At 52.5% G+C, this 20,007-nt stretch overlaps 2 protein-coding genes across 2 annotated transcripts; one reads left to right on the forward strand and one right to left on the reverse strand.

The window, feature by feature from the left end:
- The first annotated feature begins 2,460 nt into the window (after nt 1-2,460).
- CLPS (colipase) lies at nt 2,461-8,294 on the forward strand. The gene is made up of 3 exons (XM_006276898.3): nt 2,461-4,706; nt 6,068-6,190; nt 7,394-8,294. The coding sequence occupies exons 1-3, from the start codon at nt 4,623-4,625 to the stop codon at nt 7,523-7,525; spliced, it is 339 nt and encodes a 112-aa protein (XP_006276960.1). The 5' UTR covers nt 2,461-4,622; the 3' UTR covers nt 7,526-8,294.
- A 3,635-nt stretch (nt 8,295-11,929) lies between these two features.
- Nucleotides 11,930-19,529, reverse strand: ARMC12 (armadillo repeat containing 12). Its single transcript, XM_006276899.4, has 6 exons — nt 16,471-19,529; nt 15,131-15,279; nt 13,753-13,887; nt 13,424-13,597; nt 12,876-12,947; nt 11,930-12,332 (listed from the first exon to the last, which is right to left on the reverse strand). Exons 1-6 carry the CDS (start codon nt 16,721-16,723, stop codon nt 11,979-11,981), a joined length of 1,137 nt encoding a protein of 378 aa, XP_006276961.2. The 5' UTR covers nt 16,724-19,529; the 3' UTR covers nt 11,930-11,978.
- Nucleotides 19,530-20,007: the final 478 nt, after the last annotated feature.

Consider the following 20,007-nt stretch of genomic DNA (forward strand, 5'->3'; position numbering starts at 1 on the left):
GGCTCCGCGGCCAGCACCAGGGCTCCCGCCCCGCCCCGCCCCGCCCCTCCCGCCTCCTCCCCCGGCCGCCGCTCCGCCGCCCTTCAGCACCGCGGACAGCGCCGGCGGGCCGCAGCCGCAGCCGGGTAGCGGCTGCAGGGGCGGAGGAGTCCCCGGGGCAGGTGCGGCCCCGCAGCCAGCAGCGCATCCCCACGGGGGTGGGGGGAGCATCCTGGCCCAGCAGGGAGGGTGTGTTGCGGGGGGGAGGCAGGATCCAAATCCTGAGCTGGAGTAAAGCCGCATAGCTGCACTTGGGTTGCACTGTTGGCACCACTGGGGCGTCTGGTTTGCAATCAGAGGAGCGACTGGGTGCAGCATCATTCTGGCTGGCTCCCTGCTCGGGCCTCCCGGCTGCCAGGGGGGATCTGGGGATCTGCAGGTCCACCCAGCACTGCATGGGGAGTGATGGCGTTGGCCCCAGGCCTGGCTCAGCTCTGCCCGGGGCAGCTCTGGGGGAACCCGAGCATAGGCAGGACACTCATTCATGCAACCTACTCATTTAACTCCCTTCTGAACGTGCCTGGGTGTCGCATGGTCTGGCTGCCATGGCTGTAGACACCCAAGCACAGGGCAGATCCCCGAGCTGGAAGTAAACCAGGCAGCCTGGATACTGATAGAAGTGTCACCGGGGCAGCACAGAGTTCAGAGCAGGCTAATTTACCCTCTTTCTTGGGTGGGTTTTACAGCCCATGCAGACCTCTGTGTTGGCTCAGCTGGATGGCTACCAGGATTGGAGCTAGCTAGTTCGAGTATGCCCATGTTATAATGGAGCCGCTGCTGTGATGGAACTGCAGCCATACCAGTGCTCTTAGTGGTAAAACCAGTTTATCCCTCTGTATACTGCTGCTCTCACTGTTGCTCCCACTGGCAGAGCAGCTCTGTTGTAACTGGGACAGAGAAGGATTTTCTAGTATACAGGGGTTCTCTTGGGAAGATTCATTTAATCAAGACCTTGGTATTAATTATCAATGGAGAATGTGCTAACCTAAGCGCCTTTGAAATGAAGGACTTGTTTAGTAGCTCAGTGTTAGCTGGCAGGAGATGGTCTGCTCTCTGGCCCTTTTAGTAGGGACAAAGTCACAATACTCTGGAGTTATCTGACACTTGCCTGCTGCTGCCCATCTGTTAGCACTCAGAGGGCAAAGGGCATGACATGACTGCAATATTATCTTGAGGTGTAATTTGAGCGTTGTGCCTCACCTGAGTCTTCTGCACACACACAAATGTCTACCGCTCAAGCTAATAATACTTTAAGTTTGTGCAGGCCAGCCCAGCAAAGGATTTGTGCTGAGTTTTGTCAGCCCCTGAACTCTAGTCATTCAGAAGGCATCTCAGCTTTTCTGTGCTACTAGCCCTTCCCCACCCCCACCTCCTTGCAGAGTTCAAGGGGTCTTTTAAAATGTGGCCAGACTCACTGCAGCTAGCTTGAGAAAGGGCAACTTCAGCATGGATAACTGGAACCATCACTGCAATGTGGACAAGCCCTCAAAGGCTTCAGGCCAAAAAAAAGGTCTGCAGACCTGTTAATTATTGTTAGAAGTGGACAGAGAGTGATAGGAAATGCAAAGCTGCTCTGTTCCCAGATCTGTTTTCCTTTTATCATTTAACTACTGAAATATTTAAAGACCAAATATATGGGAGAACAGGTGTTGTTTGCTGGTTCCTTCTGGGCTTGCAGCCAGGCTGTTATCAGTGACACTGTGGGGCTCTAACAGATGCCTTGCTGGAGTGCAAGGTATAGCTAGAATGGCTGAGAAGAGATGGCAGCTGGAGGTCTGGAAAGCTTTGTCACAGTGCCCTGACTAATTTACAGCTTGGTATTATTAGCCCTTATGCTTTCTTCTTAGCCCATCCCTAGCTAAATCGCAGCCAGGGTGAAGAAGTTGTTACTTTTGGGCCAGGCAGTGACCTTCGTATTCATGCTGCTAAGCAGTTGCTCAGCAGGACTAGACTTGGACTCCTGCTGGGTCATCCACAGGACCTTGAACTACTTGTCCCAGAGCACTAACATTCACATGGATGGTGCTTGTGGACCACACAGGATGTATAAGACCACACCACACTCCTGCTGTTCCTATTCCCCTTCAACCTTGCCCCTCCTATAGGACCCCTGAATCAATAACACTAAATACTGACTTCCAGTACAATTCAGTCTCTCTTTAGTGAACTGCCGAGATGAGCACACAATTAGCATGAGCAATTTAGCTGCTATAACTCTTAGCTCTCCTGGCCCCATTCCCAGATGTTATTTCACATCTCAGATGGTAAGCTCTTCTGGACAGAGACCGATTTCCAGTTTCAGCAGTATGGGGCCTCGTGTGTGACTTTTGCCAGTGCCAATATAAGGTGTAATGAGAAGGGGCACATGGCCAAGCAATGGTTTTAACTGGATCATTTATTCATTTCAGTGGAATCAGCATTGTGTTGGGTCCATCTGGCTACACAGGATAAATAAGTTTCCTAGATTCCTGTAGCACATCATTTGGCATTGCAGCAGTTCAGTAGGTTGAATTTACTGATAGGGGTCTGCAGGGAAAGAAAATTAAGTCCATTTTGTGATTTTTGTTCTTTTAAAAGGAGATCATAAGGGAGAGAGGATTGCCAAGTGCTAAGATTATGGGGCGGGTTGTCAGGAGTTCTGGACTTAAATCCCAACCCTGTAGACGAGTTGCCTTGCAGATGCCATTTCACATTTATATGCCTCAGGTTCACCTTCTGTGAAGTGCCTCCCAGACCCACAGGAACATATGTAAGTGTGGCAGGGACCTTAGAAGAGAGGTACTATATAATACCAAAGCAAAACATATTCCGCCGCACAAAATTACTCATGCCATCTTGTTACCCCTGAAGGTTTATTCCTTGATATTGACTGAGTCTCAGAGAAGCATGCTAAAACCAAAAATTGCCTCTGATTTTGGGTCTTCAAGGTGTTGGGCCTGACTTTCAGTGGTGCTATATACTCCCAGCTCCCACTGATTTCAGCAGTGTTTCCAGTACCTTGGAAAACCAAGTCCTAACTGTTGGACCATGGAATTTGGGAATGCCTACATCAGGGGCTACTTCTGAAAATGTTGACCTCTTACCAAGCTCAGGATGGAGTTGGGAATATAGCCCATAGACCCTGACTCCTAGCCCAGTGCTCGCACCACCACAGCTCATTCCCATTTTGGAGATAGGGACTTACTCCATATCAGTGAAAAGACCTGGAAACTAGTCTGTGATTTCAATGCTGATAAAACCCTGATGGTTGCATTAGCTTGGGTGAGCTCTTTCCCCAGGTCTGCAGGCTGTGGTGTGGGCATGCCTATTTACTCGTGTATATTTTACTTGGCTTACTGAGTTTCTTTCCAGTCTCAGCTAGGATGAAGATGGAAGTGTGTAAGATGTAATGCTGCCTCCTGAATGACTTGAAGAATGAAAATCTATGGAGGATGGTTCTGGACTGAAACCCCTCCCCTGAAATATTAGTCCAAATTCTGTATTTTTGTAATGGGCTGAATCAACCCCATACTGAATGTGGGTGCTTGAGGCTTGCATGTGAAGCATTCCTGCAATCAGGGTATCTGGGGGATTTCCAAGGAGAGAGAGGCAGGCTGGATTGCAGGTTTAATTTCCTAATGTCTTCATTAGAAAAGCTTTTTGTGGTAACAAAGAACCACTACAAAAGATAGTCCATTTGACAGAGATATGAATATCTTCTAATTCTTTTAAGAAAATTTGTCATAAGAAAAAGTTAGCAAATTTCCCTCCAATAGCCAGATATTGCCAGAAGAGAAGGTACTTACTGGAATTCACACTACCGTGATTGCAGTAGTAAATTTATCTCAGGAGAGGCAACTTAAATCTCTTGAAAATCTTCTTGAGGGACGACTCTTCTTTGTGGCTGCCAGTGTGTGTTCATGGGATCTTTCTTTGGCTGTGCTGATGGTCCTGGTTCCTTGCCATGACTTTCATTGGTCTTTGCTATAAGAGAAGTGCTGGCTGACCAAAATATGGTTGGGTGAAATCCTTCCCTTTTTCCTGTGGTTCCTGATCTTGCTGAGCGAGCTCGTGAGATAAGCATGGCTGTACTAACTAATCTATAGAGACCTTGAGAATGGCCAAAAGGGATGGAGAGGCTACAATGCAGATGTGGAACTTCTCAGCAGATTACCTGCAAGGTAAAATCAAAAAAATGCTTTGATCTTAACCTTTGCATTTATTGATGTTAGTGGGTCTTTGGCTTAATTTAACTAATAGACTCTATGACATTGGGTAGTATAAGGAGGTTATAATGCATGAATTTGCATGGGATTCTATTCACCTTCAAAAAGAGCAGTGCCTGAGCAGAAATTGGAGGATCTTTGTTATTCTTATCTGTTTCTGTTTTTAGTTTAAACATTTCACACCATGCGAAAGTTCATTATGACCTTGTTTTTCCCTAAGCCCTTGGCTCTGCAGAGGTATGTGTGTGGATGCAATTGGGAACAGGCTGGTCATGTGACTAGGGAGACCTGTTTTATATACGTACTTGAATCATCCCTGCACCTTACTGTCCATGCCCTGAACCCACCAGAGAGACTCTTGTGTGGTCCTATCACACCATGGAGAGAACTCTGGTCCTGCTGCTGCTCTCTCTTGCTGTCGCCCAGTCATTTTCTCACCAGCGAGGCCTCATCTTCAACTTGGTAAGAGGGGGATCAAGCAAGGTCTCGATTCAGCCGCACAGACTTCACACGGGTCTGTGCCCACTGGCTCTCCAGAGAAGGCAACCCTCTTGGGGTGGGTGGGAATTTCATGTGTGCTTGGGGATTTTCAGGATGCAGCTCAGAGTATCCTCCCTCCTTCCCCTTGGTGATTCCATAGTGTAAGAGAAGAAAGGTTTATAGAGGCATCTGTAACAATTCAACATTCAGTTCCAATATATTTGATTTCCTCCTATTTATAATACTGGCGTTTCTATAAGTCCCACTGATTATGGGGTGGCCTCACCAACTAGTGGCTTGATATCTGTAATCTCCTTATGAGACAGAAATATCCTTTGCCCCATTTTCCAGAAGGGGAAACTGAGGCCCAAAGAGATTAGCTGCCTGCTTTTCAGAAGTGTTTTGCAATCTTGCTTCCATCAAAGCCAATGAGAGTGGCAAGAGCTCAGCACCTCCAAAAATAAGTGCCTTGGAAGTGTGGATGCCACTGGCAGGTCCAGAATTGAGATCTCTAAAGTCTCAAACTAGTATCTGAATCACAAGATCGGTATGGACCAACTCAGGGTTGAGTTAGGCTCAGGCATCTTTTGCATCACATCACAACACACATGTGAGACAATCCCTGCAAATCACAGAGAGGGGTCTTGCAGATTGAGGCAAGGAGGGGGAGATGTCAGCTTCTCTGGCTAGGACTTGAGAGTATTGGTTGACATGCAGCCTACTGGGCACATTTCAGTGGTGAAATGGGATATAGTATGTGTGAATGGCATGTGTGTGTGTAAAGTGGATGTACTTTTACTATTCAACTCTGCACTTTCTTCTTAGGCACTTATTCAAGGCCAACTTCTATGGACTTCACTGGGAGTTTTACTTGAGTCAGTACTGAGGGAGACCTGTAGGATTTGACCCTTAATGCATGTGGATGGATTGAAACTCTTTACACTCTGCATGTGCATGACTGTACGCATAAACTGAAGCCCATGCACCTTGTCTGTCAACTTCCTGATTGGGGGAATTTGTTGCAAAATTTCCCCTTATGTACAGAGTACAAGTCTGCTCACCCTTTGCTGGACACATTGATTAAGTAGCGTTTTGTTGGTCCCTTGACTGGTCCCACTGTGTGAGCCTGGGTGTAAATATATGGACTGCACCAAGGCACACTTGTAAGAACCTCTGTAGAGTGGAGTACTCTCACTTCACTGCCTGCAACAGTTATCACTGGAGATGGGTTGCACACTAAGCACCACTGGATGCTACCTTCAGTAGGAAGAAGTAGGGAGATATGGACCCTCACCCTGGGGTGTTTGGGTCCCTGTATTGGCTCTTGCTGTGCTTTATTACAGGACAATGGGGAGCTGTGTCTGCAAAGTGCTCAATGCAAAAGCAACTGCTGTCACAGGACCAGTGGGCTAAGCCTGGCTCGTTGTACAAACAAAGCCATTGAATTTGAGGAGTGTTCCCCAAAGGTACACGGCATTTCCTGAAGTTCTGTTTTTCCACTAGCTCTAGCTTGTGTTCCCTCTAACGTGTTTTTTTCCTCCCCCCATCTCCCCTCCCTTTGGCAACGCATAACATGGCAGAGATCAGGACATGTGGGCAAATTATGGATAATGGCCTTGGTCAAGGAGCTGGGAGGTTCATGCCAAAACACTAGATGGCTGTGAGGCCACCCTCTGATAGCCTCTGGGATATTCCTTCCTTGAAACTGCCCTCAAAACATCCTTGGCCTCTCAACATTTTGCATCCTGCTGCGACTGGATCTTCAAGGCCCATTCAGGAGGCCCTTCTCCAGTGACTCCTTGTCAAGATAGCTCCACAGCCCTCTCTTCCCCACCAACCACACCTTCTTCCTCCAGGGAGGCTCTCTCCTAGCCCCACCAGAACTAACCTCACTGGGGATGGGGCCCGGAAGCTTTTCCTGGGTCCTGCTTATGCTCCACTCAAATGTTGCTCTGTTATGGGACTTTCTTCAGCTGCACCCATGAGTGGACGCAGATATGAACGATGGTCTACTTCCAGAATCACTAAGAAGTTCCTTGTCTAAGAGGTTCTCGGTCTGCATGGAGACAGGGCAAGAGAAAGGGACCCCACAAACAGGCTCAGGTGTCCATGGAACTGACCCTGCCCTGTTCAAACCTGGGAGTTTTTCAGTTAAAATGATGAGAGACAACTGCTTCAGCTAAGAGACTAAGGCCCATATCCTGAAAGGTCTTTAGACACCTACATCCTATTGAACTGATGATGAAATCAATAGAAGTGAGGTGCCTAAATAGGAGTTAGATACTCAAATGCATTTGAGAAACTGGGCCTGAGTCCCCTACTTGGCAGTTGGCACCTCCTCATTAAAGTCTCATGTGGAGCAACCAATAGGGAGAGACAGAGACTGTCCTCAATACCTGTATTCTGCTACTTCACCATTATGAGGTAGCTAGTGTCTTGCAGGCATCATGTCAGCAGTGGCACTCACATGCAGAGAGGGTGGCAGCTGCCTAGACTGGCTCAGGAGGGCTGTTCCATGCTAGTGGAGAGTAGGGAAGAAGGTGGAGAGATGGTTGGTTGTAGGAGAAGCAGACCAGGTTGCCCAGGCATTGCTGGCAGAGTAGAGGGAGCACTGGGTACACGCCAAGCAGTATCCTGTACTGTTACCCATGCCTTTGTGTCCCTTGCAGAGCCTCTATGGGGTTTACTACAAATGTCCCTGTGAGCAAGGCTTAACCTGTGAGGCTGACAACAGCCTGGTGGGCTCCATCACCAACACCAACTACGGCATCTGCCAGGATCCACGGAACTCATCCAAGTAAAGGTGGAATCGCCGCAGGGGAACCGTGCTGCACAGTTGTCATCCCTCTCTCCTCTTCCAATGCACATGCCTAGTATCCATCACCCCTTCCCATGCACACGTGCATCTTCTCCAGCCTACGTCCCATACATACATGACGCCTCTTCCTGTACTCCACATATACCTCTTGCCCCATGACCTGCCTTGTCACCTACATACACAACACCCTGCTAACCACACCTTCACTGAGCCTTCCTGTAGTTACACCTATGCCTCTACATTGACCCACAGATGTGCTTTCAAGGACCTGTGCCTGGCTTCACAAGCCACGCTATCTTGTGTCACTCTGCTCCGGGTTGTAGCCTTCAAAATATCTTTCCCCTTCTCTGGACTTCAGTATGAGACTAATGCACTCTTGCTTCACTTCTGTCATGGTATCTGTTCTCATCTCTTCAAGACCCCCCATTTTCTCTCTCCAGTCCCACAACCCCTCAGAAATAACTGCCTGCCTTTAAGGTACTCGCCTTTCAGCTGACACTTTACAAAAGGGGCTGGAAAGAGTCAGCTGCCTTGTGCTCCTTCCCAAAGCCAGAAGCAGTGCTGACTTCACCCTGCCTTGACCTTGGCTTCTGAATGATTGGATTGTACCCTCTCATTGCACAATAGCTCACCAGCTGCTCTGTGGGGCTGCTGTGATTCTTGTTCCTGCAAGTGTCACCCTGCTTGGATCCAGCTGCGAATGGAGGAGGAGGAATTTTATGGCACTTTTGGAACTTCCAGTAAAGAGCTGTTTCTCCCATTCATTACATTGTGAGATCTGGGATTATTTCATGCTCCAACACACAGGCACAGTTTGCACAGGCAGGACAGAGAGAGCCACAGGGCAGTGGCAAGTGTAAACAGAAGAGAGATGTTGGCTGGGAGGATTTCAGAGGTCAGAGGAGACTCATGCCTTGGGCAGCACAAGGTGAGAGAATGACTTCCTCCCTCCAGGTGACATTCCCTGCTGTGTTGTGGGCACCTCACTGGTGCAAAAGTCTTCTCTTCCCCCGCACCCAATGAATTTCCCCTTCCAGAGTACTGCTAGCTCCATCACAGCTGTGCAAATCTCTTCCAACCAAGGTGTTACCTAATTGTGGACTAAGTAGGACAGATTGCAGTTTTCTCAGCTTTATTCATTAACTGAAATAATTGACCAGATAGCATTTCTTTTTGTTTCCCAGCCAGACTTCATCTCCCACAAACTACCATGACCATGTAAGCTCTCTAAGGCACTTGCCTCTCCTCCTAAAGGAAGATCATAGGTCAGGGGTGGGCAGGATGCAGCCCACCATTCCATCCAGTCCACAGGACCCCTAAAAAATTTAGAAAATTAAAATTTATTGGCCCCTGGCTGCCTGTCATGTGGCCCTCGAAGGCTTGCCAAAACTCAGTGAGTGGCCCTCTGCCTGAAATAATTGTCCGCCCCTGTCATAGGCCATCGTGGAAGCTGTTTCATCAGGGAGCTCTGCCGACAGGGGAGAATGGGAGCAGGGCTCGGGCAAACGCCAGCCCCATAAGACACCATGCCAGTGGGTCAGAATGGAGAGAGTTCAGATTTGATTTTTTGCCGCAGCATTTCCTTAACTGTAGGGAGATAAAAACGTTTCCTAACCAGCTCCATTTACCATGTATCCTAATGCATGTCACAAGACTGCTTTCATAGATTCATAGATGTTAGGGTTGGAAGGGACCTCAATAGATCATCGAGTCCGACCCCCTGCCTAGGCAGGAAAGAGTGCTGGGTCTAGATGACCCCAGCTAGATGCATATCCAACCTCCTCTTGAAGACCCCCAGGGTAGGGGAGAGCACCACCTCCCTTGGGAGCCCGTTCCAGACCTTGGCCACTCGAACTGTGAAGAAGTTCTTCCTAATGTCCAATCTAAATCTGCTCTCTGCTAGCTTGTGGGCATTCCTGTGTGTATGGAAATACTGTATTTCTTCACATACCACATGCACCTTTCCCCTCAATCAGTCCTCCAAAATTAAGGTGCATGTTTTAATCAGGGAAAATGGGTTCCTTCACTGGAATAGGAGCATGAAGACACTGCTGCTGAAATGACCACTGCTTCTTTCTAGCCCAGTAGGCAGAGGGAGTGGAGTCCAGTGTTACCCCTCTCACACTGCTGAGGAGTTGGCTTTTGCCGTTAGTAGTAGTAGGCATCTTTGTTTCACAAAACAGTAGAATTATGCTGAGTGAGACTTCAGCTCGCTGAACCTAGTCCACACTTGAAAGATAAGGTGAAGCTGGAGTGACCACCCCAGGCCACAAAAGCCTAGGCAGTGTGTATGGAGACACCGAGCTGCCCACACACCAGCGTCCCCCTCAGCCTTTCTGGTTTAATCCAAAGGAAAGGCAGGTGCCAGTACATGTGGAACCACCTTGGCTGCAGGAGGCACCGGAGCAAAGGAGATCATCCATTTGTCCATCTATCGAGGCTCCACTCCTAGACTGGCTGCCAACCAGGGTTAAAGATCCCATTTGACCCTATCATGGAGTGGACTTCAGTTAGCTGAGCAGACAAAAGGTGCTAATCATTTCCTTAGCAGCTATGAGTGGTTGAATGCACCATAGCTTATGCCTGCAGCAACCATTGAGCTGGCTCAGGCCAAGGGAGTCGCTGCGTGCAGCCATCTGTGGCTCTGCAAGAATCATTACTCCTACGTTCTGCCTTCCTCAAACAAGGTGTAGGCTTATTTGGAGGCACATGGGATACTATTCCATTTCCATACACTGTAATGGTAGCTTATACCCCAGGTGCCACTAGGACCTGTGAAACTATACACTGTAGGTGGTTTCCTTTGTGCAGTACTTTACAATTGCTGTTCTCATGGTGTCAGAAGGAAAGACCTGTTCCTGTGTAATTTTTTGTTTTTGAGCAACAACCCGAGGCACAGAGGTAATTTGGCAGTGGGTCGAGAGCAGCAGCAGCCCCCACCCTGCTACAGTACAGAGGTGCAAGAATATCAGTGAATGTTGGAGCCTCATCTGTTTTCTCAAGAAGGGATACGGGGTATGGAAATAGGGTAGTATCCTTTTAAGTAGCTTGTGAGCCCTCCAGAACTGACCCAGATGCTCACCAGGCCTCCCAAACCCACCCAAAGTGTGTGTATATTTGTTTGTGTGTGCATATAAGTAGGCACCATGCATATATAGTAAATGTGGTTGTTGGGTCCCTGCTAGGCCCACCTGGTCGCTTTGTGCACTGGTGTGGTAAGAACAAGACACAGCAAGGGGAAACAGAGGCAGGGAAAGGTAAAGAGTGACTTGTTTCAGGGCCCAGCAATTCAGCATCAGCCCCAAGATTGGAGCCCTGGCTCCTCCTCTGCCTTAATCACCAAGCAGACCTTCCTCTAGTGCTATATGTTGCTCTGACATGAGTGGAGGAGCCTGAATTTCCTTGAGCATACACGAGTGCATTTCAGGTATGCTGTAACTGGCCAGACCTGTATTTAACCAGCATGGGCACTGGATGGTGCCAGTCATAACATGGACACCATGGAAGTCTGAGAGTGATGGGAGAATTGTGCACAGTGCCCCAGGGGCAGAGGCAGCCCCCAGGACACTAAAAGGGTTTGTTAGCCATGTAGACAGGGGATGGATTGAACTGTTTCCATTGGAGGCTGTGTGGGACCCTGGGGCACAGGTATAATGGTGGGCTGACTAGTGTAAGTCCAAACCCCATGCACCTAGTTACAGGTCTTTAGGCAAGCGTCCTGCAGACAGGCAGGGCTGCCAGGTCCATTGCCCTTGGCAAGGAGGAGCCTTTTCCTGTTTTCTTAGCTCCAGTCTAGTGGCCTGTGGGGTGTACCCCAGCAGCCTGGTCCCTGGAGAGTCAGACTGGGAGGCAGGGAGAGGCTCTCCCAGCATGTTCAAGGGGCTGGGCCTGGTTCTCACTCTGTTTCATGGGGGTGTGAATTCTGCAGGAGAGACCCCACTCTGATCTGGACATGGGGGGGATAAAGGGCCAGGGAGGGCAGCGTGGCTCTCAGCCAGCGGGGCTGTGCCAGTGGTGACCAGCACCTTGCAGTTGCCCTCTCTAGGCCTGGAGCACCCTGTCTGTCTGGCAGACAGCATGAAGCATGGGGATAGCGACCTCCTACCAGCCTGCATTGACTAGCTTAGGGAAGAGAGGTCAAAACCCCATTTCAGGCTCAGATGACCCAACTGGTACAGAACCCAACTCTGCCTCTGCGCTGGGGAAGGCTGCCCTGGTGCCACCAGCAGCAGTGCTTGGAAGGGGGGCAAATGCCTGGCTAGACCCAGCCTGAGGGGTACAGGGGCCATTTCCTAGCTGAGCAAGGAGCTAGGCTTCTCTCCAACCCCTCTGTTCCTTAAGGGTGTGAGTCTGTGGGGAAAGGAGGCGGCAGACCCTCAATCCCAATCTGGTTTATTAATCTCTGATGATCACTCTGGTTATGCTGCCTCTGGCCCCTAGCTCTCGCACAGGTCCTCTTCGTCCGTGTCAAAGAAGGAGCTCTGCACGCGCTGGGCAGTGCTGATGGTTGCTGCTTCCTCCTTGCTGAGCTGGATGCTGAGGATGACCTTGCAGGCCTGGATTTGCACCTCCTCCTCAGGGTGGACGATGAGAGCGAGCAGGCGGTCAGCCAAGCGGGAGCTGTCCCCGAAGAGCGCCTCGTGCAGGGACAGCTCGTTGTACTCCCAGTGCACCGACTGGTACTGCGGGGTCAAGCGGCCCTCGCTCAGCCGCTCCGCAAACACCAGCACCTCACGGAGCAGGTTCCCAGACAGCGAGGCATGGAAGAGGTTCAGGAAGTCAGCATGCACCTTGGGGCACAAGGGGAGGCACCGCTATGGGCACAGGCCAGCAGCCTCTGCCTCGGCTCTGACTGCCCATCAGGCTTCAAGCCCTGTGGGTGATCGGACCCCAGCCACAGCCCTTTGCTGTGCACCCCCCCCCCCCCCCAAAAGGCCACAGGATCAAGCAGCAGATCAGCGGCCCCTCTGAACTGCACCCGGACACCTGTGCCCTGAAGAATAGACCTGGACGTGTCCCAAGCACCAGTTTTGTGCCCTCTCTAGGCCTGGAGCGCCCTGTGTTCACTGTGGGATGGTGAACTCTGCCAGCCAGGCTGCACAAGCCTCATGATGGCAGTGACAGAGGAGGAGGCTTTCATGAGTCCCAGCAGAGGGGAATGGTGCAAGGTCAGGGCTCGGGAGTGCAAACAGGGTCTTTTGATGGCAAGTCTCAGGTGCTGCCTGCAGTAATAGGCTGCATCCTCTCCGGTCCTTGCCTCCCCTCAGGATCATTGTTCCCCCTGCTTGTCTGGCTCAGGTTCCTGCCAGTGCTGGTGAAAGGCTGGCCCTTACCTGGCAGTTCAGGATGTCATACAGGAGGTCTTCTTTCTGGGCCAGGGTGCTCAGGAGCTTGAGAACTTGGACCTGAGGAAATACCGATGGGAAGTCTCAGACCAGGAGTCAGGACGGGAATGTCACAGCAGAGCACCAGGCAAAGGCCAGTGCCCAGCAGGAGACAGTGATGGACTCATAGCTACTCCAGTCCCAGCCCTTCCCCACAGAGGATGAGGCCGGAGCACTAGGTCTGGGAGAACATAACCGCAGTCAGTTCAGCTGACTTAGGGTGATCTTGGCTCCAAGTCCAATGGGGCTCCCTCAAACTTTTGGCCAGTCCCCATTTCCCTTCTTTAAGTCCAGGTGGGGTTATATCTTGCACAGCCCCTTCAAGAACAGCTGTGCCCACCCTGAGAGCACCAGCGGTGCCGCCCCTCCCTCCCTGTGAGGACATTCAGAGGAGGGAATGATGCGGAGGGAGCTCCCAGCTTCTCCTCGCCCCAGGAAGGGCACTGGAGGTGAAGGAGGAAGAGGAGCTGGGCAAGGAGGAACACGTGCTTCCCTACCTGAGCCAAGCTGCTCCCTGTCTGCACAATTTCCATCAGGGCAGGCATCGCCCTCCTCAGGAGGGGGTGAGTGTGATCCGGCAGGGGCAGCCCGTTCAGCAGCCTCAGCCCTGCAATGTGCAGCTCCGCATCCCAGTAGGAGGTGACCAGCTCCAAGATCTTGGGCACAAACTCCTGCATGGAAAGACGCAGTGGCAGTGTAGCTATTGGCCTGGCACCCGAGGCCTCTGGCAGGCCCGGTCTGGCCTGGGTGCTGGGCAGTTGGCAGTGCTGGAAGCTCCTGCCATTTTCTGGCCCAGAGGCGCCAAAGCTGAGACAGGAACGCTGACCTGGATTTTAATTCTAAACTTCCGGATGCCAGCGAAAGCCTTGAGCGCATTTAGGGCGTGGATCTTGACGTCTTTATCTCTGTCATCCAGGTAGGATGCCATCAGCCGGATGTCCTCGTAGGAGCAGGCAGAGGCCTGGAAAAGCAAAGTGTAGACCATGCAGGCACTGATGCCACCCACCTTGAGACCTGGCTGTGCCCATCGGTATGGGGCTAAGGCACAACGGGGCTGAGACCCCTTCAAGCACTGAGATGGGGAAGAGCTTCCTCTTCTGTATGTCTGCCAGCAAGGCAGTGAGTGGCTGAGCTTATCTGAAGCCCCCAAGAGTTCAGGCTTGGAGCCTTACTTAATCAGTTGCTGGCTCTTAAAGCTGCCCGGGCCCCACACTGCTGTAGCTTGTCCCACCAAAGGGAGCAATGCTCTCATGTAGCCACCACCTACTTCCCAAAAGCAAGATTAACTCGGTGACCCCCTTGTCCCTTTGATCCTGTTTGTCTTATTGAACCAAACCAGCGCTGGCCACAAGGCCTCCCTTTCATGCAAGAGCGATGCACCGTGCCTATCTCCCCCCTTGAGCTTTCTGCAGATCTTCTCCTAGCTGTGGCTTCAGCCCCACCTGTGATCTTGTCCCCTTTGTGTTAAATGAAGATGCCTGCCTCCATCTGCCTCTTTCACCTCAGCCTGCTTTCTGCAGCCAGGGAATGATTTCTGAAAGTGCTGCTACCTTTCAGAGTCTGAAAGTCCCTCTGAGCAGTGGGATCTGCCTTTATAGGTAGTGGGTTCAGTGGTGCTGCAGGGAGCAACCGGCAGGCTCTGAACATACCCAGACATCAAGCCCTCTGCTGCTGAGAATGCTGAGCATAGGCTATGCTTGACCTCTAGGAACATCTGAGAGAGGATTTAACCAAATTCCCAACCCTGAGCCCCTTCAGATGCATGCAGTGCAGTCTAAACCTAGGCCTTTCTGCTTGGGCCCACAATTTGTTCAAAGACAAATTCATCAGCTTCCTTCTCGCCTAATCCTGGCAAGAGTCTTTGCCATTGTGGAGCAGCAAGCAGAGTCCGCTGAAAACCTGGGAAAATTCCCACAAGGAACAAATTCAGCTTAGGAATTGCCCCTGTTCCTCCCTTCGGCCCATGACTTCTCCTTTCTCCTGGCAGCCAGCATACAGCTCTGAGGCTGGCTCGGGAGTCTTTGCTGGCTCGTGCTCCCCTCCCCAGAGCTGGGAAAGCACTGATTGGAAAGAGAAGCCTGAACAAAAGGTCTACTCTGGATCTGAACCTCCCCAAAGCCACAGGGACCTCATAGTCTGGCACAGGCAGGTCTCCGGTTTAGTTGTGCTTTCTTTCAGGGAAGCACCTCCAGCTGCGGGCTCACCTCCGACTCCAGCAGGTAAACGCAGCGTGTGATGCTGTGTAGTATCATGCTCTTGGCGTATTCATCCTGCTTCTGGTTCAGGGACATCAGAAGCCGCCGCAGCTCTCCAGAATCCTTCGGACCTAAATTCTCTTGCTGCACGGCGAGTTCTAGGGATGAGCGATCAGTAATGAGCAGAACGGAGGCCCTGGAGTGAAGCCGCCAGCGCAGGATCTGGCCTTTTCATATGGTGAAACATGAATAGACTCTCTTGCCCAAATGTTGGACCATGTGTGACAAGGGCCAGGGACAGGCATGGCCAAGAGGTCTTGCTCCAAACCCCACCTTCAGAGCAGGGTGCGAAAAGCATTGCCAAAGTTCATGGCCACTTGGCTGAACTTTGCATATGTCTCCTTCCAGCCCCAGGAGGAACTCAGGGTGTCCATCCCAGCCCCTGTGCCCCACTGAGATTTCAGGCAGGTTCTGGGAGTGCAAATGCCATGGAAAACTTGAACCCAAACCCCCAAAGGTCTTTTGAACTTGAATTGAAACAAGACATGGATGAAATGAATATGGATGCACATGGACCCCTATGACCCCAGCTGCCTTCCTGCTCCTGGGGCAGGGGGCTGGACTCGATGATCTTCCAAGGTCCCTTCCAGCCCTAATGTCTATGAAATCTATGGATGACACCAGGGAGAGGGGTCCCCCTGGCAGCAGCAATGGAATGACACTTCCTGGGGACAGAGAAACGAACACTGATGTTCACCACAACCTCATGCTAAATGAAGGCAAAGAATAAAAGCAGGAACAGCAGGCGTTAAAATACTAATAGGGACAAGTTGGAACAAATGTTCTGCTCTAACCAACATAAATACTGCATGTGCCTTTAACAGCAGTGTTGACCATATATGATCACTGCACAGGGCCTTAGACCCTCCATGCATCGTCCTGACACTAGCTAACTAGCTCTAGGGCCCCCAAGATCCCCTGAACAGGCTCACTGTTATGACTAGGGATGGTCCTAAGTTGCATCTGGATCCAACCTTCTCCTGTATTTGGGGCTCCCTGCATCCAGGACTATGCCTGAGGCCCACATCGAAGAGATGGGGAAATCAATTTGCTGGGGCTGCACAGCAGGCCGGTGGCAGGGCCGGGACTACCATTCAGACTGCTGTTCCCTAAAGTTCCCCCACTGGCTATGCCAGCAATTGTACGAGGGTCACAGGCTGTAAGCGAGGGGGCTGTCCCTGCCACATGGGCTGAGCCCCCTGCCAGGGACAGTAGCAGTCACGAGGGGTTCAGATGGGCACTGCTGCCTTCTCTGTCTCTGCGGAAGCTGAAATCTTGCTGCTACTCACTGGCAATGCTGACAGGCTCCATGCTGAAGGCAGGGCTGTTCAGTCCTGCTTGGATGGTCCTGTACAGCAAGTAGATGGCCCCAGCTCCTGTGGCCATACTCAGCATGTTTTTACTGGTGAACTTCTCCCAACACTGCATCTTCCTGCCTTGCCACCTGGCCGCTGCTGAGAGGAGCCACGTTCTGGAATCAGAACCCGCAGTGACTGGACACTGCCCGGGGCGGCTCCTCACTGGAGGTACGAGACTGGTCATCACGCGGTTTGTGATGTCACCAGAGTCCACCGTGACATCTGGGGCCTGGCAGCTGGGAGGGGCATTTCCCAGGGGCTGGACTCCTGGGTTATTTGTCCTAGCATTGACTGTGGGCAAAGTTTTACCCTCAGTTTGCTTATCTGTAAAATGGGAATAATGATGTCTCTCTGTCTCCCTCTTTCCCCCTTGGTAAAGTGATTTGAGATCTGTGGAAAGAAAGTGCTAGGAGGAGAGTGGACACAGGGAGGATGGTACCATGACTGCACGTAAGCCCAGTTTTAAATGACCTGGGCACTGTTCCTCTGGAAGACTCCAGAGCCAGCTCTGGCTGTCAGAGGTTTCTAAGATTCAGTCTCAGCTTGTTCCATGACCCTTTCTTACCTGTCCACAGCCTGAGTTTTAAGCTCTTTAAATGTTGGCAGCAGAGAAGGGCTGAGATCAGCCCTCCCAGCACCGAACAGATCCCAAGGAAGGTTGGATCCTTGTCTGGGCCTGAGCTCTGCAGCTGTCGGCTTCGTCTGTGGCAAGTCTCACTGGCCCCTTGGTCTGATTATTGGGAGTGGCTGACTCCAAGTCAGGACCTGAACTCTGTGGCCTCTCTGAACTGCAGGCTGCTATCCCACCCTGTCCCTTCCTTGGGGTGAGAAAGGGCATCTCTACTTGTGCACTGAAACCATGCACAGGCAAAGTCTCTCCCAGGAAAGCAGGATGCTGAGAACATCCATGGATTCACAGACATTTCAACCAGAATGGCTCCTTTCATTTTCCCCTCTAATCTCCTGGAGAGAACCTCCTCCAGTTATACCTGCAGGGAGCCCAGTTATTGTGCATCCAACCCGAAGTACCCGCCTGCCTGGGAGTCAGGCCCCTGGGAGTCATCCTCAGCGCCCCCTGTGCCATGTATGATGCTGTCTTCCCATTTGCTTCTGGGTGCAATCTTATAGGGCAGGGCGCATGGCTTGTTCTGCATCACTGCAGCAGGCAGCTCATTTGGGATCAATTTGCACTGAGGAATAATTGCCACATTACTGAGATTGTTTGGGACATGGACCAGCTGTTGTGTTACAGGTGTCCAGCGCCTAGCACGCTGGGGTCCCGATCCCTGATGGGGGGGGCTCCTCGGTGCTCCTGCAATGCAGGCCATAAATAACAGTAGTTCAAGGGGCTTGTTACCATCCAGGGGTCCCAGCAGGGTCTGGTGCCTGCTGTCCCTTCCCTTCACCCTCCCTAGTGCTCTTCCAGGCAGCAGCCAAGCTTGGGGCTGAGGCCGCCTTGCTGTCAGGCCTCTGGGATTGATGTCCCGGGGAGGCTGTGCTCAGTGCAGGGTTGTGGTCTCTGGGGCTCTGTCTTGTGGTCTGACTCGTCAGGACACGGCTCACTGCATGGTACAGAGGGATGGCGATGCAGCAGCAGGGGGTTTGGTCAGCTGCCAGGAGCGTGGAGGTGGGCATTGCTGCTGCTGTGTGCCTGGAAGGCAGCAGCGGGTCTGTTCATGCACGATATGCTCTGGCCTCTGCGTGGTGCCTGGCCCCGTGACGCGGAGCTGAAAGAGGGGGCAGGAGTGCAGGTCCCCGTGGGCATTCTTCAGAACAGTACAGCCTAGTGGACAGAGCACCAGCCTAGTGCTTAGGACACCTGGGTCCTGCTCCTGGCTCTGCTGCAAGGGCAAGTCAGCACTTCCCTGTGCCTCATCTGCGTAGCAGGGATAAGGCTCCTGGTCTCCTTCACGACGCGATTTGAGTGCAGCGGCCACGGCACGCTCTACCGGAGCTGGAGATGTCACTGCTCATCTCGAGGAAGTTTGCCTAAGGCCTTGGGAGCCAGCACCTTGAAGCTGGCCACACAGCACCTGCACAGCTCCATCTCCCCAGGGCAGGTGCAGAATTGCAGGCCTCACTTCTTGAGTCAGGCTGGCGCCGGGAACACCCAGCAGGCACCGGTAGAGGGCAGCAGAGCCCGAGAGATGGCTGCAGGGTTTGCACCGGCCTCATCCTGCCCTCTGCCTCCACCCCGTCCTACTGCCCGTGCCCTGAGCAGGAGGGAGGCAGGGTTGCATGGTCCCTGTGCTGCCTGATGGCTGCAGCAAAGCCAGCTGTCCCACCAGCCTGCTTCCTACTGCAACCAGTGTCTCCCGCCACCAGCGCCAGCATCACCCCCAGCACATGCCCTGGCGTCAGGGCGAGTCAGGCCATACCGCTCTTCTGTCTCTCCTGAACTGAACCAGTGCTCTGGACGGGACCGGCAGGACCGCGCCATAGAAGCCACTGTCTCAGAGGAGCAGTTACCCACTGGCCTGTTGGGCAAGCAGCATCTTGGGTTGCAGCCTGTCCGGCCAGGCCCCCAGGACCTGCAGTAAAGTAGGGCCTGGAGAGTCTTCACTGCCCTTCTCAGGCCTCAGCGCCCTCGAAGCAGCTGCCCCGTGCGCTCCAGAGATGGCTACACTACACAGCAGAGGGAGGCGAGCCCAGTGCTTTCAGCACTCGGTGCACCTTTGCTCCTTGTAGCTCAGCTGTGTCCCTGCCCCTGTACTGCTGAGCGGAGGGGTGACTCCCCTGTAGCTGTGCTGTTGGAGGTAAGCACGGTGTGCAGCCCAGCGGCATCAATGAGATCCGCTCAGTGCTGTTGGTCTGCGCACAATGGTGTTATTTATGACCAGGATCAGGGGGGTTTCCCTCTGGAGGGAGGCAGCAGAGGGGGTCTCTCCCATCTTGCCGCACCAGTGGAGGTGGGCAGCCCCTCCCCGGCCCGCAGAGCTGCTCCCGCGAGGAAGCGCGGAGCCCGAGCGGATGGTGCGGGGAGCACGTGGGAATGTGAGGTGGGGGCTGAGAGATCTGGACCGGCGCCAAACACGCGCAGGCTTTTCCAGCTCGGACCTATATTTACTGGTGAGGCTGCAACTTTGTTTTGGCAGCGGCTGCTGGTAAATATTGGTTTAAACCGAAAACCAGACGCCTGACTCACAGCGCCTCAACAAACACAGGAACGGGCCCTGCAGCCTGAGGCGCTGGGGAGCTTCGGCAGCAGGGGGGTACGGTGTGGGGTGCAGGGGCTCGCGCGGCAGGGAGGACAGCGATAGGGACCACCATGCAGGGTGGGGCGGCGAGCGGGCGTCCCCTGGCGCGGACAAGGCCCCACCAGACACTCAGACTCCAGGGTGGAGGTCGGTGTCCCTGCCCTGCTCTCCCCGCCCGCTGCCAGGGCCGTGCAGCAGCACAGCTCTGGGTACAAGGAGCAGCAGGTGATGCGGCAGGGGCAGGACTCGGCTCCGGGGCCACGAGGCACTG

Source organism: Alligator mississippiensis, chromosome 14, assembly GCF_030867095.1.
Source record: "Alligator mississippiensis isolate rAllMis1 chromosome 14, rAllMis1, whole genome shotgun sequence".
NCBI lineage: Eukaryota > Metazoa > Chordata > Crocodylia > Alligatoridae > Alligator > Alligator mississippiensis.

Coding starts and splice junctions, on each gene's coding strand:
- CLPS (XM_006276898.3), top strand. CDS start 4,623: ATGGAGAGAACTCTGGTCCTGCTGCTGCTCTCTCTTGCTGTCGCCCAG. Junction 4,707..6,067: donor GAGGCCTCATCTTCAACTTG/GTAAGAGGGGGA, acceptor GCTTTATTACAG/GACAATGGGGAGCTGTGTCT. Junction 6,191..7,393: donor TTGAGGAGTGTTCCCCAAAG/GTACACGGCATT, acceptor TGTCCCTTGCAG/AGCCTCTATGGGGTTTACTA.
- ARMC12 (XM_006276899.4), bottom strand. CDS start 16,723: ATGACCAGTCTCGTACCTCCAGTGAGGAGCCGCCCCGGGCAGTGTCCA. Junction 12,948..13,423: donor CAGGGAGCAGCTTGGCTCAG/GTAGGGAAGCAC, acceptor GTATTTCCTCAG/GTCCAAGTTCTCAAGCTCCT. Junction 12,333..12,875: donor ATGACATCCTGAACTGCCAG/GTAAGGGCCAGC, acceptor TTGTGCCCCAAG/GTGCATGCTGACTTCCTGAA.